General features: G+C 41.1%; 1 protein-coding gene across 1 annotated transcript in view; it reads right to left on the reverse strand.

Annotated features, from left to right (window-relative positions):
• Window positions 1–23043, reverse strand: part of TFAP2D (transcription factor AP-2 delta) — a 47561-nt gene that overhangs the window by 14524 nt on the left and 9994 nt on the right. Inside the window, exons 3-6 of the mRNA XM_026093835.2 lie at window positions 17832–17997; window positions 16254–16372; window positions 10296–10437; window positions 3010–3123 (exon numbers count right to left, since the gene is read on the reverse strand). Of these exons, the coding sequence (XP_025949620.1) occupies window positions 3010–3123; window positions 10296–10437; window positions 16254–16372; window positions 17832–17997 (541 nt within the window). The remainder of the gene's footprint in view (window positions 1–3009; window positions 3124–10295; window positions 10438–16253; window positions 16373–17831; window positions 17998–23043) is intronic.

A 23043-nucleotide genomic window follows, 5' to 3' on the forward strand; every position in this document is an offset into this window, starting at 1 on the left:
GCTCCCATTCAGCTGAAGATCTAGGCTAGACTGATCAGTCTGTGGAGTCTAGAGAGAAATTAATGTCACACTATAGTAGATGCCTGCTTAATTGTGCTACAGAAGTCATTGGCTGTATGGACAGGATCCCCAGGACTAGACACCTGGCTGAAATAGAAGCATCTAAATGTAGATGGCTAAAGTTAGAGGTCTGGGTCAGAAGCTGGATCTGATCTCGACTTCTATAAGAGATGGAAAAAGTAGGTGGTCTCATTTCAGCCTTTTCTTCCCTCTGGGTCTGGCAGACCTGGATAGCAGGCAAGCTGAAGTACTCATTTTTCCATGAGCACAGAAGTCTGTCTGATTTAAGCCCAGGGAAGCATCTATGTAGGATCAACATCTTTGATCTTCTAGGCGCTCATCTGTCCAACACTTGTGGCCTAAAGCAGGCATGAAAGAAAGTACTGAATGATCCTGGAGCTGCCAGCAGAAGCTTTATTTGTTCTTTAGCCTACTGGAGTGAAGCAAAGAAGGATGGGAGCTATATCAGCTTCTAGATTTTTTAGCCAAAGTATTCAGCATTTCTGCCTGACTACTGTTTCTTCTTTAAACACAGAAATCCTTGGGGATTAGCTGACCTGTATCACATTTACCTTGTGGGCTTGTAAAGGAGAATTATCTGTATCTTCCCTGGCCTAGGCAGCACATTCAAATCTTGCTGTGTAGATAGTCATGCCCTAACGGGGTGCACTTGTGTAGATAGGTATTGTGGAGCTTGTGTATATAAGGGAATGTAGAGATGTAGGTGGTGGTGGTGGTGGGGTGTGCGTGTGTGTGTGTGTGTGTGTGTGTACATCATTGCATGAAAATAGAAGTGATGCTGTGTAGGTGTACTCCTAAATGCATAGGGTGCACACTGGTAGGCATAATCATAAACAGCTCATGTGCATTTGTGGGCTAGGCCAAAAAAAAAAAAGTTACATATTAATTTAAGGACTGAAAAGTTTCTTTCCTCCTGGGTCAAGATGTACACCCTGCCCTTCTCTGGGCTGTGAGTTGGGGTAAGGCTGGGGGAACAACATTCCCTCAGTACTCCTGTTTTCACTAGCAGAAAACCTGGGATCTTGTAATCCAATAAATTTCCCAGTTTGTATGCATATATTGCATATATAGCCAGGATGAGGTGGTACTCTATGCTTTAACCTTGTTCCCTCCCCTACACCCCCACACTCCAATGCAGAGACATGAAAGAGGTGGGATGCTGGGTATATTTTGGATTCCATACAAAGTCTGGATGCAAAAAACAGTGAGGTATCATACCACCTGGCTGGTAGGTACTTCATAACCTATCAGAATCTTAATAGCTGAAAGCTGTTGAGGTGTTGGGGCACAAGGGGTATCTGTCTAGCCAATGAGTGGCAAATGGCTCAGAGGGCTGTGCTTGAGAACATGCAGCACCACCTTGAGGCTTTATAGACCTAATGAACCTGCTTGGTGTCATGGTCTGTAAACAACCCTTTGTAAGCAGTTCTTTTCTTGTTCATTTTTTTCAGGTACCAGCTAATGGATAGCTTTAAAAAAAACAAAAAAGAAAAAACAAAAAAAAGACCTCTATCATGTCATTTAACTGTCATACAGTTAAACTACCTTCTTCTCCCTGAGTAAAAGCTAGAAGTTTTGTGAGCAATGCTTATCAGAGACCAAGGATGAAGACACTGTGGAAATTAATGTCTCTTCTCCCCTTCTCCAGAACAGAGGTGCCCCTCTGCAATTAAATAAAGTACCTGCTGGCTGGAAAGAATATGCTCAAGATTTCTGGTCTGTCATGTTCAGCTATTCAGTACAAAGAAGGGAAAATCTTGGAGTGAATTCATATGCTCTTGCTTTGGAGAGCTGGAATTTAAATTTGTAGCCTCAGTCATTTATTCCCCTCTGTGGTCAGGGTAAAGATAGGAGAACCTCCAGGATGTTTCACAATACCTTGCTTTGATAAATCTGTTAGATGACCCCAGTAGCTCAGAATGGCCCTTTGGAAGTTCCCATCACTCTCTTGGCTGTATCTGGCACACAGCCTACATCAGAAAATATATAGTTGGGCAGCTACTCCCGAGATGATAAATCTTGCTGGTCCAAAGCCATCTATACACTTTGATCAACAACTTGGATAAACTTCCAATAACGTGTGGACTTGGTTTCCATGCACAGTAAGTCCTCATCTCCATAACAGCTTCTTAAGCTGACTACACCAGTAGATTTAATATTGCTAGGGCCTGGACCCAGGCGCTGGGTCTAAGCATGCTAGTAAATTTTTTAGCAGAGTTTCTGGCACAGTTTTGGTCTGAGCCGTCTAGCTCCCAGACCATTCCAAGGCATTGTTCAGGAATTAATGCAGTGAGACCATTCCCAGCAAGTAGTCTGCCCTGTGGCCAATCTGATCAGAGGCTAAAAAAGTATATAGTGTAGACATGATGAGCTGGTGTCAAATGGTCTTAGTAGCAAAGAAGAGGCTGTGGAACTATTTAGTTAATTGGCGTGGATGCAGCCTAAGCATTCCTCCTTTTATTGTTATTTTGATTCGTCTACACTGTTATTCTGGCTCAACTTGAGTATCCATACTTCTGCACCACCCACATTGTCTTTAGGTTGGGTTGTGATTTGGTTTGCATTTAGAGCAAGGTAACTCTCCAGACAGACAGACAGATTTGGCCAGAGGCTGTAAGAAAGGACTATCTCAGATTTAGACTGGTCCTAGAAGCAGGGTGTATGCAATGAGCTTCAGTTGCATTTCTGGACAAACATGATCTTTTAACAGGCACAGATAACAGAGTATAGACATAAGCTTAGTCTTCTAGGTAAGGGAACAAATACTTCCATATTATCATATGTAGTCTTTAGTTCCAAACTCAGAAACAAAATATGTACTGATGAAGGACTTTGCCACAAACTACATAAAATGTCTCTTCTCCATCTCCCCTCCCCTTTTACCAAAAGTACCAGTTCTGTGCAATTGTTCCACTTTCAAATTTGTACCTGAAATGTGTTAAATGTCTCTGGATGTCGAGGTCTAATATTGGAGTTGGTCTGGAGGATCCGAGGGGTGATCTGTCTTGACTCAGAAGGTCTTGAAATTCTTTACATATTTGTCTAAAAGGAAAGGAGAAATCCTTAAATAACATAGGTGTAATCCATCTCACAAAGCTAATTCCTACCTTTAGTTCACAACAATTTCGCCTTTTCCTCAGTAATTTCTTCCAAAACAAAAATATTTGGCAGAGGCAGTAATAAAAGAAATAAAGACAAAAGAATCCCCCCATCCTTACCATGAATTCTCAAAGCCAGCAACATAAAGAACCCCTTGAAATCTTCCCTTGAAAGGGAATAGTTCATACCTGAAACCATGTTTGTATTGACATTTTAAAATAAGATTTCTCTCCTAGATTGTGTCCAGTTTGACAATTTAAGCCTGGCTTAGCTCGTCTACGCCAGAAGCAAAAGGGTTATGGTTTAAGAAAATGATTAGCTAGCATTAGAACATGCCTGGAGAGTTTGTGCAGATACATTACTAGTTATGTATTTGCTTCTGTGCATTAGTTTATCTGCATGTAAAAGTCATAGTAATTCTGGCCTTGAGTTGTTCAGCCCCAGTTCTAAAGTGAAATGTAGCACAGTGATTTGTGAAGGAAAATATTCTCTTTGCTCTTTCAGTTCCTGATTGTGTACATACTCTGCTTCCTTGTGGCTCTGGGGCAGACAAAACAATAGCCCCTCAACTGATACATCTCCCAGAGGTCTGTCCAGAGTAAGAACTCATTCCAGCAGCAACTATTTTAACTTCTTATTAAAACATATTTTTTTGTTGTCATTGTTTTTTTTACATTTCCACCCTCCATCAGGCAGGCTAAAGTAGGTGTCTAAAACAGCCTGGAGGACTCACATCCTAGTAGAGCCTCTCTCTCTCCAGTGACTGTAGTCACTGAGCTGAGTGACTCTCTTAGCTTTCAGTATCTACACATTAGACATGCACAGGTAGGTGAGACAAATCCCATCAGCTTTCCTTTTTATCTATCTTGCTTTCACAGGCAAGGTATACTTTCAGTAAGCAGGACCTGGGACCCCAACTCTTCCCCTTGTCTTCCCTGATTCCCCATCTGCATGACAGTCAAACTTCTTTGGGAAGGATGGACAGTGTCGTTGCCCTCTCTCTCCCTCTCAGAATGCCTCAGCACCTAGCGGTTAAAAACATCCCCTGGTATATGAGACCTGACATATGGCATAAGGTATATGGGATATGGGACCTAAAGCTAAGAGGTACCTCAAAATAGGCCTTTTCATTCTTGCAATGTTGATGTATTGGTCTCTTTTTCAAATTAAGCTGGGAATGTTCTGCCAATGCATTATTTTAGTTTAAAACAGAAGCCAAATCAGATCCATATGGTGCATGTCCTCAGAAGAGTGCTAAGCTGCTCTCTGGAGCATGGATGGAGAGAGATGTCACTCATTTTCAATTGATTTATGGTATGGTCAATTAAGAAAAGGAGAGGTATCTGGATCTCTCTCACAAAGTGTCCAAATGGGCATACCATTCCCCGCTGACTATTCTGGAAATGTAGACACTTACTGTGGGATCAGGAGGGCATGATGCCCACCAGATGATCAGAGCACTCAACCAGATTGTGTGAGCTAAATGTCTAACATATAGACACATCTGCTTATGTGTTAGATGCCTAATCCTGCCATAGTAACTACATATACACTAATAAACTAAACAGTGCCATGGGTTGTCCTCAGGTCCTGAGGCTGATCGTCACCATCTGATCAGGTCTATATGTTTAAGCTTTCCTAGCCTGCTAAGCAGGGTGACTGCAACCAAACTGACTCCTGAGAATGGACCCTGGTCCAAGCTATCTCCCAGAATGTGCCCGGAGGCTGTTTGGGAGAGTTCCAGGAACCATTCTAGTATTTTAATAATACAGACAATTACAATCTTATTCCTCATTTTATGCATGGTTTACTTTGTTAGTATAGTTGCAACCACTGTGTCTGGACTCAGTCTCTAACACTACAGAAAAGCACTTGGGTCTTTGTGGCCCATAACTTCTGTTAGAAGAATCTTGCTTTGCATGTCTGCTCCTAGATGAAGTTCAAGTTCCTGGTTATCCCCTGTAATGCTTGTCCTTTAGGACAGCAGCATAATGGAAAATAAGTGGGTGAACTCAGCTTGTTTATCTTTAGAAGGCCCTGCGTTACCCAGTTAAAAGCAAAGAAACTCCGCAGACCTGCTTCTAGTATTCATTATACTTCTGCAAGATTTGGACATAGACTTTGACACCATAGCATCCCTAACAGGAGAAAAGATGCAGAAAACTATTTTCTGCTGTGCCTCTGGACTTCATCCAAGACTGATTTCTCTAAATGATTGTCATCAGTATGAACCTAGACACCAGCTGCTTGAAAGGGAAGCATCATCTTAGCCTTTCAGGCAAAGAGAGGTATTCAGCAGAAATGTATGTAAATGCAGCATACAGTTTTAATGAATCAGGTCCTTAGAGGAAAAACAGTTCCTTTTAACAACTGAAAACAGTCAGTCACTTTGGCTTCTAAACAGTCTACTATCCCCAGTCGGCCCTGTCAGCATCACTCCTCTCTCTCCCCTCCAACCTTTACTTTCTACCTGTTGAGAAAGTTCATCTTACAAGTTCTTATATTTTGACAAAGGGAAGTGTCAGAACCAAGTATGCAATTAAGTTCTTTTCCATCTTCATATGTCAAAAGTCTTTACTGAGTCTTTCAGATTGAAAGAGGAGAAAAAACATTTTTGTATTATACATGAAAACCTGCAAAAGGCAGTAACCTACTTTTTCAAGGGGATTTCTAGGTAAAGTGATGTCTCAGTGCCTCCACTACGAATAAAACATCGCCTGGGGTAGGGCCTGGGTGGGAGGATAGTTGCTCTGAGATGGACTGTGGCTTTGCATAAGCAAAGGACCATGATTATGTCTCAGGAACCTCAGCAGAAAAAAAAAATATATATTATATATGTATATATGTGTGTATGTATGTATGCATATATGTCCTGTCACTCCAGCAAGAGATGCACCTACTGATGATATTCTACAGATGGACAGATGCTCCAATATATGATCATGAGGACATAAGAAAGGCTGCAGTGGATCAGAGCCCATATAACCCATTATCCTATCACTATCAGTGGCCAAAAATGTGTAAGGAAAGAATACAAGAATGGGGCAAACGTGTGCTCATGAGTCTGATGTATTCCAAGCACGTCAGAATTTCAAGGCGCTCCAAGATTAGACATCAGAGAGGTGCTCTGCAGGTCCTGTCCACCCTGTCCCATACCTACTTTTCATAAAAGCAGCACACTGAGCACATTGTGTCATGAGTATGTGGTGAATCCACAAAGTTCCTCACCAGTGAGAAAGCAGTGGGGTACAAACACCAGAGAATAAAATGTGTGTGCTGTACACTGAACAGCCATCTCCACCGATGTTAGTTATCCTGTATCAGTGATAAGCAAACCCACAATAAAGCCATTATTCACACTGATCTGTTCTGGTGTGTGTAAATGTGCATGTATCTGGTCCTCTCTCTCACGTCTAAGGCCTTTTGTTGCAATACTCTGGGATTTTTTCCTTAAACAGTGCGCCTCTCCATCGAGTGGAATAGTTGGTATAGCCTTCAACAGTTCTGTCTCTGCCCTTACTGCAACCTGCTCAGGTTCTGACCTGTGTTGTAAAATCACTGAGGGCCTTTCCTACACCTCTGAAAGGTGAATGAACTTAAGGTCCCTCTAAACCCAGACATCCTCCTCCCCCCTTTTCTTTTTTCCTGTGTGGATTAAATAAACATGTTTGTTCTGAAACCTTTGAAAGAACCTGGGGTTAAGAAGACAATGTCAGCACATATTGGCTGGAATTATGACATTTCAGTTTTTTTTTTTAAGCAAATTGCTCTGTAGCACTTACATAATCATCTACTTAGTCAATGGAGGTGAGTGGGGAGAAAGGGAATATTAGGCACTTTTCCTTTTCTTGTCTGTTTAACTCATAGCCAATGCTTGCTTCTCTCCCATCCTGCCCTTGCTGTCACTTGTGTTCAATACTGTATACTGGCTGCACAGCCCAATCATCTCTTCTTCTCATGATCACTATCAGGTAAGGCTACTTCATTGTCTAGACCATCAAATTATTAGAATTGAACACAGCATCGTCTTGACCCAGACCAGCTAGCACCCTCCTGGACAAGGTCCTGCTTTAACACATATGAGGAACCATTTCCAAGAGGTAGTTCTCAAAGGTAAACTGGTTTAACACGTTGAATATGTTTTATTCTATGACAGAGAATGGTCCTGGTTTCATTCACTACACCAGTATCAACATAGGCTCAGACCAAGTAAGGCTAAGCAGGGCAGTAAAAAGAGTGTTACCTCAAGTTTAGTGCCCTGCTGGGTTAAAGGGGGGTTAAAGGGTTAAAATGCTTATTGCCATCTAAAGGAGCAGTCTCCAGTCCTCACTAGCTCATGGACCACAATTCTGTGCATGGCAACTGAACTACATCTAGTCAAGGTGGTTGGGTAGCTCTCTGGATTCCTTTGATTACACTGAGAACTTCTAGTGCTTAGTGGAGACTCCTGAACTGTAGACATTAACGGCTCTATTTAGCTGCCCGTGAACTAATCTGTGGTACCAGAGACATACGTAAGAACTGGCAGATACAACACCGTAACAAAAGAAGCACTGCTCTTTTGGAGCAGCAGCTAGTAACCAAGATGGATAACCTAGTTCATCTCAGGTGGCAGTAGGTACCTGTGTCTAGGCAACTGAAACAAGCCCCTGAAGTTAGATGTCTGAATCCAGAACTGAATTTCAGCTCTACACTAGGAATTAGAGAAATATTTTTTTCCTTACCCTTATTTTTCCTCAAGACCCCCAAATTTGCATGATCTCACCAATTCTGCCAAAGACACACTTCGAAGGGCTCCTGACTGTGTGCCATAGAAGGCAATGGCAGCGCACACAGGCAATGGCACTCCACTTCCTTCCACAGGCACAGATTGCCTTAGTTTTACCACCCAGAAATTTCAGTGTCATTTCTGTTGACAGCATAACAAGCCACTGTTTTTTCCGGTGTCATAACTCTCAAGGGCAACTATGAACTTAATGAAAATTACAAACCTAGACACCAACTGAATAATCGCAAGACTGGACAAACGACTGAAGTAAAGTACTGTTATCAGATAAGTGGAAGTATGGCTTGGAAGTACGATGCTAATATTTTGACACTATGGACCTGTGTCTCTTGTCCTCCGGATGGAGCTGGTCTGGTGAAGTCACTGTTCTACTTCCAGGCAGGAGAGGGCAGTAGTAGCACACACTTTGGGCCATTGGTCCCCTATGAACAAGCACTCTGCAGTAGCACATGGCCTCTCCTTACATTACCAACAGACCACTCTGAACAATTTGCTGGTGTTTTGGAAGGGGGGGGGAAAGACATTTTATCCCTTTAAAATGAAGGATAACAGCCTAAATGCCTAAAATTCATGGGAGTTTGGAGTAATGCATGCCAATGACTCCCCACCTCAGTAGTAAATGAGGGTGGGAAAGTAGATATGGAGTGGTGGAAAAAAGTAGCCAGATTCTAATGTGTCCCTCAATGGGATGTCCTTCAGAGGGAGTAGATGACAGCCCCTGACGACTGCCATTGATAATAACAACTAGTTACAATGTGCTCTCTCCCTAGTGCCACACAAGGAAGGAGGAGATTTGTATCTTCAAGGCTGAGTTACAGAATCTCCTGGGGCAAGTACTCAAGTGGGGAAATTTACAGTCTTAACCTTTGCTTAGTACACAGAAGTACAATCTACCTCTAAATAGTTTTAGGGGGGCTGGCTGTAAAAAAAACTGTACAACAGTGGAAAGACACAGCTTTCAGAAGAGAAATGTGTCTTGCCAATTGGTTCATTCTGATGTCTCTGGATCCCCCTTGGCCCTTAAAGCAAGAGTAGGAGCAGGTAAAGATTAGATGATATTCTACTCACATTATTCTCTTTAACCTACAAGGAACTTAGGAGCATGATGAGTGAAGTCTTCTATCATGCCCACAACAGGCAAACTCCCTCTGAGCCTCATGACACTCTGCTTTCCACCCAGCGGAGAATCACAGGCTGCATTCTTGGCGTTCACAAGTCTGAGAGGTTTCAATACATGCTGGCTCTGAGTCACTTTGAGGGCAAAGAGCTCTGGATACGAGAGAGACACCAAGCCACCAAAGTGTAGCAGGCCAGAGGTCCTTTTCCCCATCAGAACACAAAGCACAGGGACATCGGGATGCCGGGGTGCTGGGAACAGTCCTTGTGGCTGTTGGCCATCCCCACCCCAGCATCATGATTACTCTCTATTGGTTATATCCAGGAATAGATCATCTCCAAACATTTCCAGCACTGGGTTAGAAAGATGAATGACAGTTCAGAAGCTCTGGCTTCTGGCCCAAGCTCTTCTGCAGCCTTGCTGCATAACACTACAGTAAGCTTGTATGGTTATGTTCAAGGGTACCCGATGCAGGCACACTGCACACCTAGTGCAGGTATACATTACGTCATGATGACTAATTACCCCCGTTTCCCAGGTTTTGTGAAGGTTAATTCCTCCCTCATCAAGGCTAATTAATCTAGATGAAGTGTTATCTTAACATGATGTTACTGCTCCAGGGAGGTCAGTGGCTTGTTCAGAGCTAAATCAGGTGTCTCTGTGTGTCCTTAATGACTTTAGCAAAGCTCCGCTGCTGGTGTACACTGTTCTAGCTCCTTTGTCTTCAGGAGAACTCTTGAAATTTTCACCAGAGAGGATTTGTACCTCTGCAGACCAGCTCTCCCTCACCAGACTTATGATAATTATCTAACAGTACTTCAGTAGGTACTAAGATCTACTCTTATATCAAGACCTTATATTTGCTTCTCTGCAAATGGGAGGCAAAACCAGGAGCTCTTATCATGTAACAATGTCCATTCCAGTCACCTAAATCAAATGATAGCCCCAGTCTGTGAACATGTATGTGCTGGCTTAACCTCATGCATTATGCTGTAGCTACTAGAACCTCATTACAGTAAAGAAGGTTCCTCTTGCAGTGTCTCTAAAGAGGCATTCTCTCACTTTTTTTCCCTGAGTACTGTTGTGATAGCTGTCATCATAATCCCAGCTCCTTACTCCCACTCCCCCCCCCGCAGCCCCCAGATTCAAAATGAGAAAGTGACAGACAGATTTCTTTTTCAATTCAACATTATTTTTTCCCTCCCTTCTTACTTTGTCGCTAGGATCATCTTTTTCCTTGCTGTCTGCTCTTTCTGTTCCATGTGCTGTCTGGCAATGTGCTCTCCTACTGCCTTGGCAGGGAATTCTGTTTCACAGGTGTAGCCGAAATCTCTGGCCAAATGTAATGCTTCCCCTGTGGGCAAACAAAATGGATCAGTCAGTTTTTACAGTGTTTTTTTGGTTGGTTTTTTTTTTTTTTTTTTTTTTTGGCTTATAGAATTTCTTCTGCTATTGAAAGAAAAAGGGAAAGGAAAAAAAAAAAAGAACAATGACAAGTCACTTTTGTAGCCATGCATCCCAAACTCAGTACAGGTTCCAGCCCATTTGGCCTGTTTATACTTAGCCATCAGACTTAACCACCTAGAAGAGAGAAAGGGTATTCCTGTCATGAGAAAATACTATTCAGGATACTTGGGCTTAACTCCCTCCCTTGCCACCAGTGTACCGGACAAGTTTTGTAAGCTTAGATCTCCAAAGGTATCTAAAATTTGTGGAAGGTGGGAATAAATCTGAAGAGCTGAGATTCAGGCTTTGGTGCCTCACTTTCCTTTGTATAAATGAAGAATAACCTTCTACTTCAGGAGAGTGTTGTAGGGATAATGAATACAGTTCAGCTTATTTACTAAGGGGTTAATTTAAGTCAGCAGGCACTATACAAACCCACTCTAAAGGTGAGTAGACCCCTAAGTAGAGCACAAGAAACAATCCTGTTTCCAAAAGGCTTGCAGTCAAAATTGACCAGACAGAACAAAAGAGAAGGCAATGAATATCACAGTCCCTATTTTATATGTGGGGAAATCAGGGAAAAGGGAGTACTTGACTTGACTAGGCTTTCTGAGGCTTCTGTGGCAGAGGCAGGAACTGAATGACTCTCTACCTCACCTATAGAGCCTGGACATTATAACCCAGCTCCACGCTAGGTGTCAAATGCGTGTGGAAGTACCTGCCTGTTTTCATGGAGAACTTGGGAACCCAGACATTTATTTTAGGATTAATTGAACACTCTCTGGCCTGTGTTCTCTCACTCCAACAACCCTGGTGTGGGATTTATCTGATCAAACGTAGCTGCCTGGAGTGTGATCATCTGCTGCACCGAAGTTAATCTTTCTCTGGAGGGAAATAAGCATTTCTAGATCACACTTTCTCTCATTTCGAAGTAGAAGTCAGAAACAGGCAAAAGGCAACAGGCAACTGACAACAGTCAGTTGACCAGAGGTGTATGTCGAAGCACATCTGTGTGAGGGACTGCAAGAGACTTGCTCCAGAATAGCTTTGGGTTTAGGATCTTTTTCAGAGGTGTGTGTTTAAGAGCCAAAATGAGAGGTGGAATTGGTACCTGGACCTTTAGAAACCAGGCTAACCCTCTAGGTGGACACTTAGGACCTGTAGTACACCCCTTCGAAAGCACTTTCAGTGGCATGCATCTGACTAAATGTCAATAATGACGTCTGAGCTGGGACTCTCTAGTCAATGGAGAGAAACTGTCACGTGAAGCACATATCCCATGCTAAAGTAGAGGGCAAAAGTGGGTCAGATGAATCATAGAAAAATTCAGGTCAGAAAGGACCTCTAGAAATCATCTAGTCCAACCTTCTGTTGAAAGTAGGGCCATCAGTTAGGTTATCCAGGGCCTTTTCAAGCCTAGTCCGGAATATTTCCAGAAATTGAGATTTCAGTCCTTCTCTGGGTAACCTAGTCTAATGTTTAATTGTTAATAACCCAGAGGTGCTGATTTATGCTTCTTGACTAGAGTGGAACCGGAGATGACAGAAGCAACTATGATAGAGATGTTAAGATGATATATACTATACAAACTGTATATATGCATATTTATACATATAAGCATGTAAATATATGTGTGTATATACATATAGCTTTTATGAAGTATGGAATAGGCATTCTAAATTACAACATCAAATTCCAAATAAAAATACGTATCTGGACAGGAAAATACTCTACAGAACATGATTTCTCATACCTCACTGTTGAGCAAATCTGTCATTTTCTACAAAGACCAGATGACAGTGTATTTGGAAGTGGAATGTGTTATATTTCTATGCATATTATTTGTTAATCTCAGTGAAGAGAGATCCCTTGCAGAATAAGAAATTAGCCTACTCAGTGGGGAGAAGTAATTTGTACAGAATGTCATAAAAGATGTTCTTCGTTTTTCTGCATCGAAATTTTGATGAACATTTCTGTTCTAGGGGAGAAAGCAGAAATGTGGGAAATGTAGATCAGCTGACCTCTTTTCTTTCAACTTCCTCCAGCTTGTTACTGTTTATGTCAGGGAAGAGTCACACTAAAGTTAGAAACCCTTAAAATCCCAGGCTTTTGTAGTCAGTTGCCTCATTTCAATACAAAACCAATTTCCCCCGCATGCGATGTCCCCAGCTCTTTCCTCCTCTAGAGACAAAGGATGGGTGCCAGGCATCATTGACTTTTTCCGCTTAAATCCAGAACACGGCTTTTTTTGTCGCTATAGGCAATGCAGCTTTTCCTATATATCTTGACAATTGACCAGAGAGCTTTGCATGATTGAAAAGGACAGTTGTTGAGGCTGAATTGGCAGAGACAGCTCTGGAAAGCCTCCATGGAGGGACCAGACCGTGTACCTTGACAGGCTTCTGCCAGCAGGTGCAAGGAGCAGGCTGAGAGTCTCCTGGGTCTAGCAAGAGTGAGAGATGCTCCTATCCGGAATGAAGGCAGCAGCGGTGTCCCAGGAGGGGACCGCTCAGCATCTGAACCTCCTTCTCTCTCCTCGGCTTCACCTCCTCTGAGGGGAGGAGGGACACGTGGGAAGTGTAAGGAAAGTGGGTTTTGTTTTGTTTTTTTTTTCCATTCATAGGAAGAAAAGGGAGGAGGAACAAGTGGAATAATACTAAAACAAAAGCTGAGGAATGGGGGAAATGTGGCACTTGATAGCAGAGTGAACAAAAGTAACCACTGAGCTATTTTCTCAACAGTTTTGTTCCCCAAATCATCAGTACAGTCAATTCTGTGTCTAGTGAATTTAGTGTTTTAATTAGATTTGACATGAAAACAAATTACAGATTTTTTTGTAAGTGACCTTATCTGATTTTTATAAATAAATCTGATATTTTTTAATTCAATCAGTCATTGCAATCACATTTACGCTGTCTCAGCCTTATAGTGACAGGTCCAAACAGATGGGATATCCATCTTCTCACATCCTTCCTTACTTCTACTGGGGACACTTTCAACTCCTTTGGGCCAGCAGAAAGCCTTAACTCTGGCAATGCTGATATTTAATGGAAGAGCCTTTATACTGCTAGCTAAGCAGTAGAATTCTTTGGGTTTTTTTTTGTTTGGTTGGAGTTTTTTTTAAGAGCTTGTAAGAAAAGTGACCTTTCCCTTCATCGAATACTGGCACCAGAGGGCATCCTTCACTTACAGGTTGCACAAAACTCTGTCTCGTGCTGCTGTGGATAGTCCTGAAATGCTGATTTCATTCTCCCAGTCTGTGTTCCCACCCAATGCACTGATTTATGTGGGTAACAATGCAAGAACAGGACTGATCTGTGAAAACAATTCCTTCTCTGGATCCCAAAAGTTCTCACCAAAGATGCTAAGGATGCAACTTGATCAGAATGAGAACACCATTAACCAGCCAGCAGTCAAAAACAAGTGAGACTGCGGAAAACAAAGGCCACAGAATATTTTTCACAAAGTCCAGATCTTCACATGACCACCACAGCATACCAAATCTCAACAGTCCCTCTTTTGAACTTAGCAATACTCCCAAAGGCTCAGTGGGCTTAGTCAATCTAAAGGAAGAAAAGTCTTAGTCTTGCCAGTGACTTTCAAGATATCTTTGGTCAAGACACCTAATCACCACACAACTAGTTTTTGCCTTTTCTTACCTCAAAGCGTTATTCAATAGGTCAAGCACATTTTTACTTCACAAAGATATTGAAGACATCGATACATTGAAGACTGTGAGGACCTCATTAGCTCGAGTAATAAGAAACTTAAAACTATGTAAGAAAACCAAGAATGACACATTCCTAGGTTGTTATGAGAAGTACAAACAGTAACTTGAGGTATGGGAATTTAATAAGCCTAATAAATGACTACATCAGCTTGTGTATTGACATCACATAGGAAAAGTCTATGTTGTCTTTTTCATGTCCTCTAAAACCTGAGGTAAGTGGAGGTAAGCCTCCTTCAGCAACAGGGGCCACCGAGGGACAGCTTCTTTTGAAGGATACATTTGACAAAATAGTACTTCTTGGGTGTGTTATGGCAGTAATATTTGCATATACAAGGGGAGGACAGTTTATATACCCACAGAGTTCAAAGAAAACTGCCAAGTCTGGCCAAAGACTGTTCATATAGACAGAAAATGGGCCATGTCTTGACTTCTGTGGGAACATTTGTGCAAACGGTGGTCTGTTTTCCAAAAATTCCAGTATACATGATTCATGCTTAGCATGTCTAGGCAAGCAGGTTGCTGCCGAAGTGAACTCAGTCTCCTCAGCATATGGCGTTAGGAGGCCTCTTAGTTTGACAGTCTCAAAGTAACACAGTCAAGGAAGAAAAGCAATATCATAGGCTTGAAAATAGTTTTACTGTTGGCTTTGAGCAAAGGGCAGGAAGACAAACAGCTCCATCCTTGGGAAGAAAAAGGAATCTATTTCTGATTTGCAATAAAAGTAAATTGCGACCAATCTCAGGACAGCAGCTGGAGGAGGGTTTCCTCCCTCTCCGTAACTTCTAGTGAAAGGGTATATGTCCATACAGCTCTGTGTATTCTTCTGTGCTAAAACCCAAGACCTGTGAAGAACTGTATAGAGAGGAACATCCCTTACTCCCCTAAACTGATACCTTTTCTAAGATTGTAACTTCAGTAGGGCTTTCTCTTTATTACAGTTAGGTGTATTTCAGAGCAGTCCCAGTGTGCTCAGTGGCCTCTGAGCACCTGAGTTTCTCCTCTTGAATGCTGAACAATCTCCACTGTTGTGAATTCAGCTCTATTCCTGCCTTGTGGAGTCTACCTCCTTGGAGATATTCAAAACTCAACTGGACAAGATCCCAAGAAACCTACTCTAGCTGACCCTGCTTTGAGCATAGAGGTCTCATTAGAGAATCTTGAGGTACCTTCCAGCCTCGACCATTCTGTAATTTTGGGATTCTGAAGTAATATATGAGATCTCAGCCTACTTGCCTAGATCTGTACGGACCTTTCAGGTTATGATCTCAGATGGTGTTGACCGTTATGATGGACTGAGTGCTCTCAACATCAAGAAGAAGGGATCTGAAATTCCCGAGGCTGCTACTCACAGCCAAAATACAAACCAAGTACTTAGTGGATTCACACAGAATAGAAGAGATTCAGGTATAATTTCTTCCCTTTGCCTGAGGGGTTTGAACCTGCATCTCCCAGCTGAATGCTCCAAGAGCCTGGCAGTATTTGGTGATTTATATTTAAACAATAAGTAAAGACCATGGAAGTATCTCCTCGGTCAGTCTAGAGTTTATCTGAAAACAGATTTCATTAATTCAGGGGAAGGGAAGAAGGGTTGTCTAAATACGCCTTCTTATGGGAGAAAAATATCACACTTTTGAATCAGTTCCAGGAAATTCGCTAGTTAGGGAAAAAAAAAGAGAGAGAGGATAAACAATCCTCTTGTCGAATTGGTGTAAGACATTCATCTCTCTCACAAGAACACTTGGATCATTGATTTGTAAGTCAGACCCCAGCACAAAAAGCACAGATTAATGCTGAGGAAACTGCATGACCATATCACTTGCTGGGAGTCAAGACATCTCAGAGTGAACTTCCATTTTGCCAGTGGTTCTGTCTGTGGCTTTAGGCAAGTCAATTCACTTCTTTGAACAAAATACAGATCATGATATTTAACAATGCTGTATACAGGGAAACAACTGAATTATGCTTACATTATATTGCAGTATTAGAAACCATACCTTCTACCAAAGAAGTCAGTAGTGTGACATTTGCTGCTTTTCGTCTTCCTGCAGGCAAGTTCAGTCCCAGTCTGTCTAATTTTTCCCGCAAGCAGCGTCCTCCATTCTTCGATTTTGCTCTGTCATGAGAGAAGAGTAGGAAAGGGAAACTCATCTTTATTCTGCCTTTTTTTCCCCCCATTCGTATCACACCAGAAATCATATACACCTTACTGGCAAATGTATGGGGGAATGTCTGCTTGAATGACATCAGTGGAAAGTCTTTCAGCGCCACATCCTTAACTCCCTACTCTATACATCTACACTCTCACCCCTGCAAAACAGAATGGCTGCATCCAAGCTGCTGGCTGGGAATAATCCAAGGTTTGTGCTAATTCCTGACCCACACTCAGGAATGATTTAGAAGAGTGATATTTGGCCTGGGTCAAAAACTTATGCAGACTACTCTAGCAATTTAGAGCAGAGACAACTGAGTCCCAGTGTTCAGTCTCATGGCCTTGCATTCTTAATGCCTTGCCCTGGTATTGATGAGGTCTTTGGTATGAGCATTTAAAGTGAATATTATGTGACTACTCGCTGAAGGCATCCCCAGGGTGAAGCAGCATCAGAGTGAATTTTTTTTAGGATATGGGTTTTGGATTTTGATGCCCATATAGGCAGTTAAATGGGACTTACAGCCCTGAAACAATCTGGGGATCTAGTCCTCTGCAAGATGGCTTGATACAGCTGTTGGACTACTATATGTCTTAGAATATTGCAGGTTCTGTAAAATGACTTTCAGCATGAGTATGAGGATCAATGTGGCCTTCAGTGACAGCAGGGAAACAGCCTGTGAGTTTCCGGCTACTTTTGATCAAAGGGCATTCGAGTAGTTTGTGCCATCTAAGTTGATGCCTCAGGGACATTGTGACTTACATATGCCTGGCTGAATTACAGTTGCCTCCTTGTTTTTCGCTTGTAGTGTGACGCAGTCTGCCATTTTCCTCCTTTCTGTGGCTACTCTGCAGGAGTACCCAAATACTTCCTTCTCCTCCAATGTCTCACAACAGGAAGAACTAAACCAGTGTCTTCTGCTATCTCTGTCCTTCCTGTATTCAAAGCACATTCAAGGAAGGCTAAAAGAGCGAGGCAGCCCCACACCTCCATGTTCTTTTTGTTGGTTCGGTGAGGACTGTGACGACACCAGTTTACGTTCAAATAGTTTCTTAACAAAAAGTCAAGTTTGTAGGTCTCGTGAAATTTTCCATGCACAGAGATTGGTTTGGCTTGGTTTGATTTTGTTATTCAAAACAAAGAAAAACAACACTTGTCCACCTTTTACCAGCTGATATAGTTAAAAAAAAAAGTCAGTTCACTAAAAAATATAAACTTCATGTGAAAATGGCAATACAAACTTTAATTTTGTTCTTTCTAATTGAAAATGTCCCTAGAAACAGTATTTACTCCCAATCTACATCCTTCTGCTTTCTCAAGCTGTGATTGTCTATCCAAGTCAGGGGAAAAAAGTATATTTGGGGAAAATTAAATTGCAGCAATGGCAGCACATTCTTGGAGCTATTATTCTTGCCTTCAACTCACCTTCTCAAAATACCTCCTAAGAGGGAAGCATTGAGGCATTCTGGTGGTGAAAGACGCCTCTTCACCTCTGCAATGGTCACTTTGTATTTAGAAGTGGAGCTGAGTAGAGATAAGCGACCAGGTACAGAGCAGAACAGGTCAGTGGGGTTAACAACGCAGGTACCACCTACAAAACAAATGAAGCATTAGAGAGAAGGAACTCTTGTACTCCATACTTCGACAAATTCAATCATGAAGAGCAATGCTGTTGCATATTTGGGTTTTTTTTTTTCCTTTTTAATGTTGCACCACAGCTTTTGAGAAAGATGGAAGGATTGGAATTTCAGTTCAAGAAAAATGAAATATTAGATATCAGAAAATTTACAGTCATAATAGATCATTAGGGCTACCTCATTTGATCTCATACTCAGTAAAAATTGCATAATGTCACCAAAAGTTTTTTGTATCCAGTATGGTAATATCACATAATTGAATCAGATTCAGGCATCACTTATGATTTAAAAAATACAGTTGGTGAAAAATTTAGGACATCTATTCAATGACAATGCTCATTTTATCTCTCATGACAGTGTTTAGGATCGTAAAGATGGAAGAGTGCTATAGGTTTGCAGTGATTTGCAGCCAGAACAGCTTTTCACACCTTTGAACTCTCATATACTCTTAGGGCTAGGTCAGCTCTTCAGCCGATGTTAATGGCTGAGTTATATTGAGCTGCGTCAGTTTATCTCAGATTAGTTCTGGCACTATTTATTTCTTGAAAGTGGCGATTACCTGGCCTGGATCTAAAATTGCTGAAAGATCACCAAATCTTTCAACAAAGATTGTGATCAATAACTCCTCAAGCAAAATGGAGCTTTAAACCAGATGCATAAAGCTAATCTGTGCCAGAGCAAGAAAGAAAACTTTCTCTGGAGCTGATCCAAGAGGATGGGACAAACGCTCAGAAAAAAGTCATAAGGACTAGCACATATTTTATTACTAAGTGCAAAGCACTTTTCCCTGACCTGCCTTTTCCAACCTGACTACAATAATAGAAAAAAAAAATCTGTGGAAAAAAATAAATCTTACCACTGTATGCACAATTCTTCCCTGGGGGAAAGATGAGAAAAAGAATGCACTGCATATAACAATTAGATAACATATCACATCATTCAGAGAGCTACTGGAAGGAATTCAGATGATTTCTGTGAGACTGATGATGTAAAGACCTTCTTACAGCAGAATGACTCTGTGCACATCGTTCATGTTTCAAGGAAATATTCTGTATTTCTTAAGCTACTATTATATTTTTCTTTATTTCCTATGAATGTCCTGCTTCCTTTACACTGCAGATATTTGTTTTATTACTGTTAGAAATAGAGTAGAGTAGAGTAGAGTAGAGTACAATCACTCTCTTTAGGCCAGATCCTAAAACTTTTACTCTATCTCCTTCCACAAGTAATCCCTCTTAAAATCAAGGTGACTGTATATGTTCCAGCTTTATCAGAGGTAGAGGGATATAACTCAAGGATGAAACTTCATTACAAGCACACTATTGCTTGCTTGTGTAAGGCAAACAGAATTTCTCTCCAAATATTTCAGCTCTCAAAGGTATGTTTAAACTTCTGCACTGACAACAAAGTCAGAAAAGAACATCTCTTGGTATAAATCCCAGATGGGTGAGATTCTGACTCAGAACAGCAGGATATTTTAGGACTTTTCCAAATACAGTATAGACGAGTTGTTAGTGTCCACTTCTCTGATGGGATATAAAGACAAATCATGTATCAAAAAATGCATACACAGGAAGGTCACATATGCACATTTTGCACAGCTTTGTGTTACAGTATATGAGCTCAGATGCTCAAATGCAGAAATCTGGTGCCACATGCCTGAATTTCTTTCATGCTTTTTTTTTTACCCTCTTTCATATTTGAGGCAAAACTGCACAGATAACTATAAATATTTTCAATCAACATTTGCAAACTTCTGGTCTCTAAGGTGCATTTGTGAAGAGTGTTAACACTGGGTAGATTTGTTTGTTTGGCATCTCTTGCCACACTGATACACAAATATATATACACACATGTACATATATATGTGTCAAGAAAACAGTAGCAACGGGTACATATTTATTTACCTCAATAAGTCTGTAAGTTTTATAATCAGTAAGACTGCACTGAAATCAGTGTAATATTAATGTTTCTCTCCTTGCCAGGTTAAGCCTGTATGTGCTCCATTTATACCAGATAAATAATTGTTCTTTAATCCAAAAATACATTATCCTACAGCTGCTCCTACCCTTACCAGATTTATTGGAACACTTCTCATTACTACTTAGTAAAAGGTTAATTACAGCCTAAAATGTTTAAAAACACCTTGACAAGCAATTCCAAGTAAGCTAGGTATGGGTTAAATGTAAAATAAAACAACAAGTCAAAGTCATTTGTTTTCCAGAAACATGGAGAACAAGTTGCAAATTACAAGAAGGTGAAATCTGTTGCATATAATTATTTCACTATATTAATTATTCATTGACACAGCAACAGAGAGCAGTGTGGTGCTTTCCAGACAAAGCTATGTCCTTGTCTCAAACTGTGTGCAGCTTTCAAGGCAAGGCTTTCCTTCCCCAAACACCACCTTGGAGAGGAGAGGGATGACGTTCTGGCCTTTACACCGAGTGATAAACAAAAAAAGGAATAGCAGTAAATAAAGGTAAGGCTGGTAGAACTGGAATGGACAAGTGTAACCACACTGGAGGATGAAGGGTTCTGTTTCCTGCCAAACATGCACTCTTTAGTGTACTCTGGTTGTGTATTAAAATGGAGAAATGATGTGAAGAAGTGCAGCTCAGTAGGGAGAGGACAAGGTATTTTATATCGCATTAAGCAGCAGTGGCAACGACCAGCTTTTCCTTCCTGTCAACCCAATGCCACTGTAGCTGCTGTTAGAAAAGTCAATCACTGTTCAACCACTGAGCTGCTCTTGTGATAACAGGGTCTTTGAGAGGTGGGACACTAACAGAAAACAGTTAAAGAGGCAGAAGAATATGCCTGTAAAAAAGAAAATGGAAATAATACCTTTCACAAGTCTGGCAGTTCAACCCAGAGATCCCTATTCCTCTTTGCAGCTTTTATTTTCTTTAGAAACATTTACAGGCTAGATTCTGGTGTCAGGATACATGAGAAGTAGTTACCTCATGAGATGAGCCCCATACATAGCCATGATCGCGTAATGTGCCCACCAGTGTACATAAAGAAGGGAGACTGCAGCCTGTTGCTCCCTAACCCATGCAATTGGTCCTACTTTGAAGCTAGGAAAAAGAATATCGGAGCAGGTGGGAGCTGAGATAACTGGTACGATGGCCCAGCAGATTGCCTCAGCAATTTACTGGGCTGGGTACCACCTGACATGGACCTGTGAACTTTAAAGGGGCTCCTTTTAGGACAGCTGATTATTCATGCAGTGAAGCGATTACATGGTCTGGTCCCACATCGACTGTTGTCATAAAACGCTGTGTTAGATATGACTATAACTAGTGGTAGTTGTGTAGTTACAGTTGCAAAGGTCTAAGGCCACAAGCGAGACAAGATTTAGACGAAGAGGGAATATCTTTTATATTACAGCTGATAGATTTGGAGAAAAAAATGAGAGAAGCTTTCAGGCACACAAACCCTTCTTCAGGGCTTGTCTTTTATCCAGCTCTATTCAATTACTTCTTCTTTCTTCATGACAGAATTTACCCTCTGATCTGTCTCTTCGTGTTGATTTCAACAAATATAATTGTTCGAAAGAAGGAGGACAGGAGGAGAAGAGACACACTTTGTGGAGAAGAAACAATAGAACACATCTGAGTGGAAGACTCTGGGCTCAATTCTGCTATATCCTGAATCACTTCAGCTACAATAAATTCAACTGGGAGGTGAGATTATTGTCAAATGGTCTGAGGGAGAGGAATAAGGAAAGTCTATGTTCATTTTTGCTGGCACTCTTTTGGGGCCTGATCCTTTTCTCTCTTTCTGACTGGTTCAGCCTTGAGCACTATGTACTCCTTTGTGCAAACCGCGCTATTGCTTCATTTCCTAAGCCCAGAAGAAACAAAAGTTAGGCTACACGATACTGAAAAAGGTAGTCACAGCAAACGTCAGGAGAGTATTTCCCCTTCCTTGTTCCTGTCTGCCCATCAAGTAACGCAAGTCAGTGCAAAAGCCAGCACACCCTGATGATGAGTTGTGTAGATGACAGCAGTGGGAACAACAGAGCCATACTCTAACCTAACAGCAACATATTCCAGTCTTGTCAACACACTGAAAATCCCAATAACTTGTGATGCAAAAGAGGATTGGTCTATTTTGATTGTAGGCTTTCCTTTGTGTAGATGAGCAGGACAACAGGGTGGCTAGAGATGATTTATTCTCTGATTAAGTTTTGCACTTGGACATCTGCTGAAATATAAGTCCCCTGATGCCCGCAGCATTAAATATTTGTATTTCTTCGTATTGTCAAAATACCTATCTATTCTCACATTATTCTTCCTCAAAGTAGGTAAAAGCACATTTTATGCTTTTCATAATAAGTAATGCTAATGCTTTATTAAAAATGAGAGAAATTTCCGTCAATATCATGGGATCATCTTTTAGCATGTTAGATGTAAACTTTTTTTTTTAATGTATGTGTATAATTCTGTACAGATACACACATACTCACACTCTCCAAGGTCATTTCTTGTGTGTTAATAGTAATGGCTGTAATATGATAGGAAATTATATTTGTTCGAGAAGAGGTAGTCCCTTTCTCCAAAATATTCACCCATAAATATAGTGCTGTTATGGAAGGAAACAGCATAATTTATTGGTGACAATGCTGAGGAAGTGCTATTTGTTTTGTTTTCCAGGATATATGTATGTGTGTGCTTGTGTACATTATTAAGTATAAGCACGTGTGAGTGCCTAGAGATTAATCTTATATAAAATATTAATAACATGCTCTGCTTTTTATTAGTCCATTATTTATATCTACAGGTGCTGTTAGTAGGAGTCTACAGCTTATATTTTCTGCTCTGTTCTGAAATTCTGGCAAGGTTACAATATGTTACAAAATGAAGGCATTCTGAAAATCTGCTCCTCCTCAGCTTTTTTCTCTAACAAATGGCAAATCTAGGCAAACAGTTAACTGTATATGGTTTATTAGTCTTATTTAATCTCATGTTCAGTTCCCAAAGGTCTATAAGCCA

The sequence above is a fragment of the Dromaius novaehollandiae genome, chromosome 3, assembly GCF_036370855.1.
Source record: "Dromaius novaehollandiae isolate bDroNov1 chromosome 3, bDroNov1.hap1, whole genome shotgun sequence".
In the NCBI taxonomy this organism is placed as follows: domain Eukaryota; kingdom Metazoa; phylum Chordata; class Aves; order Casuariiformes; family Dromaiidae; genus Dromaius; species Dromaius novaehollandiae.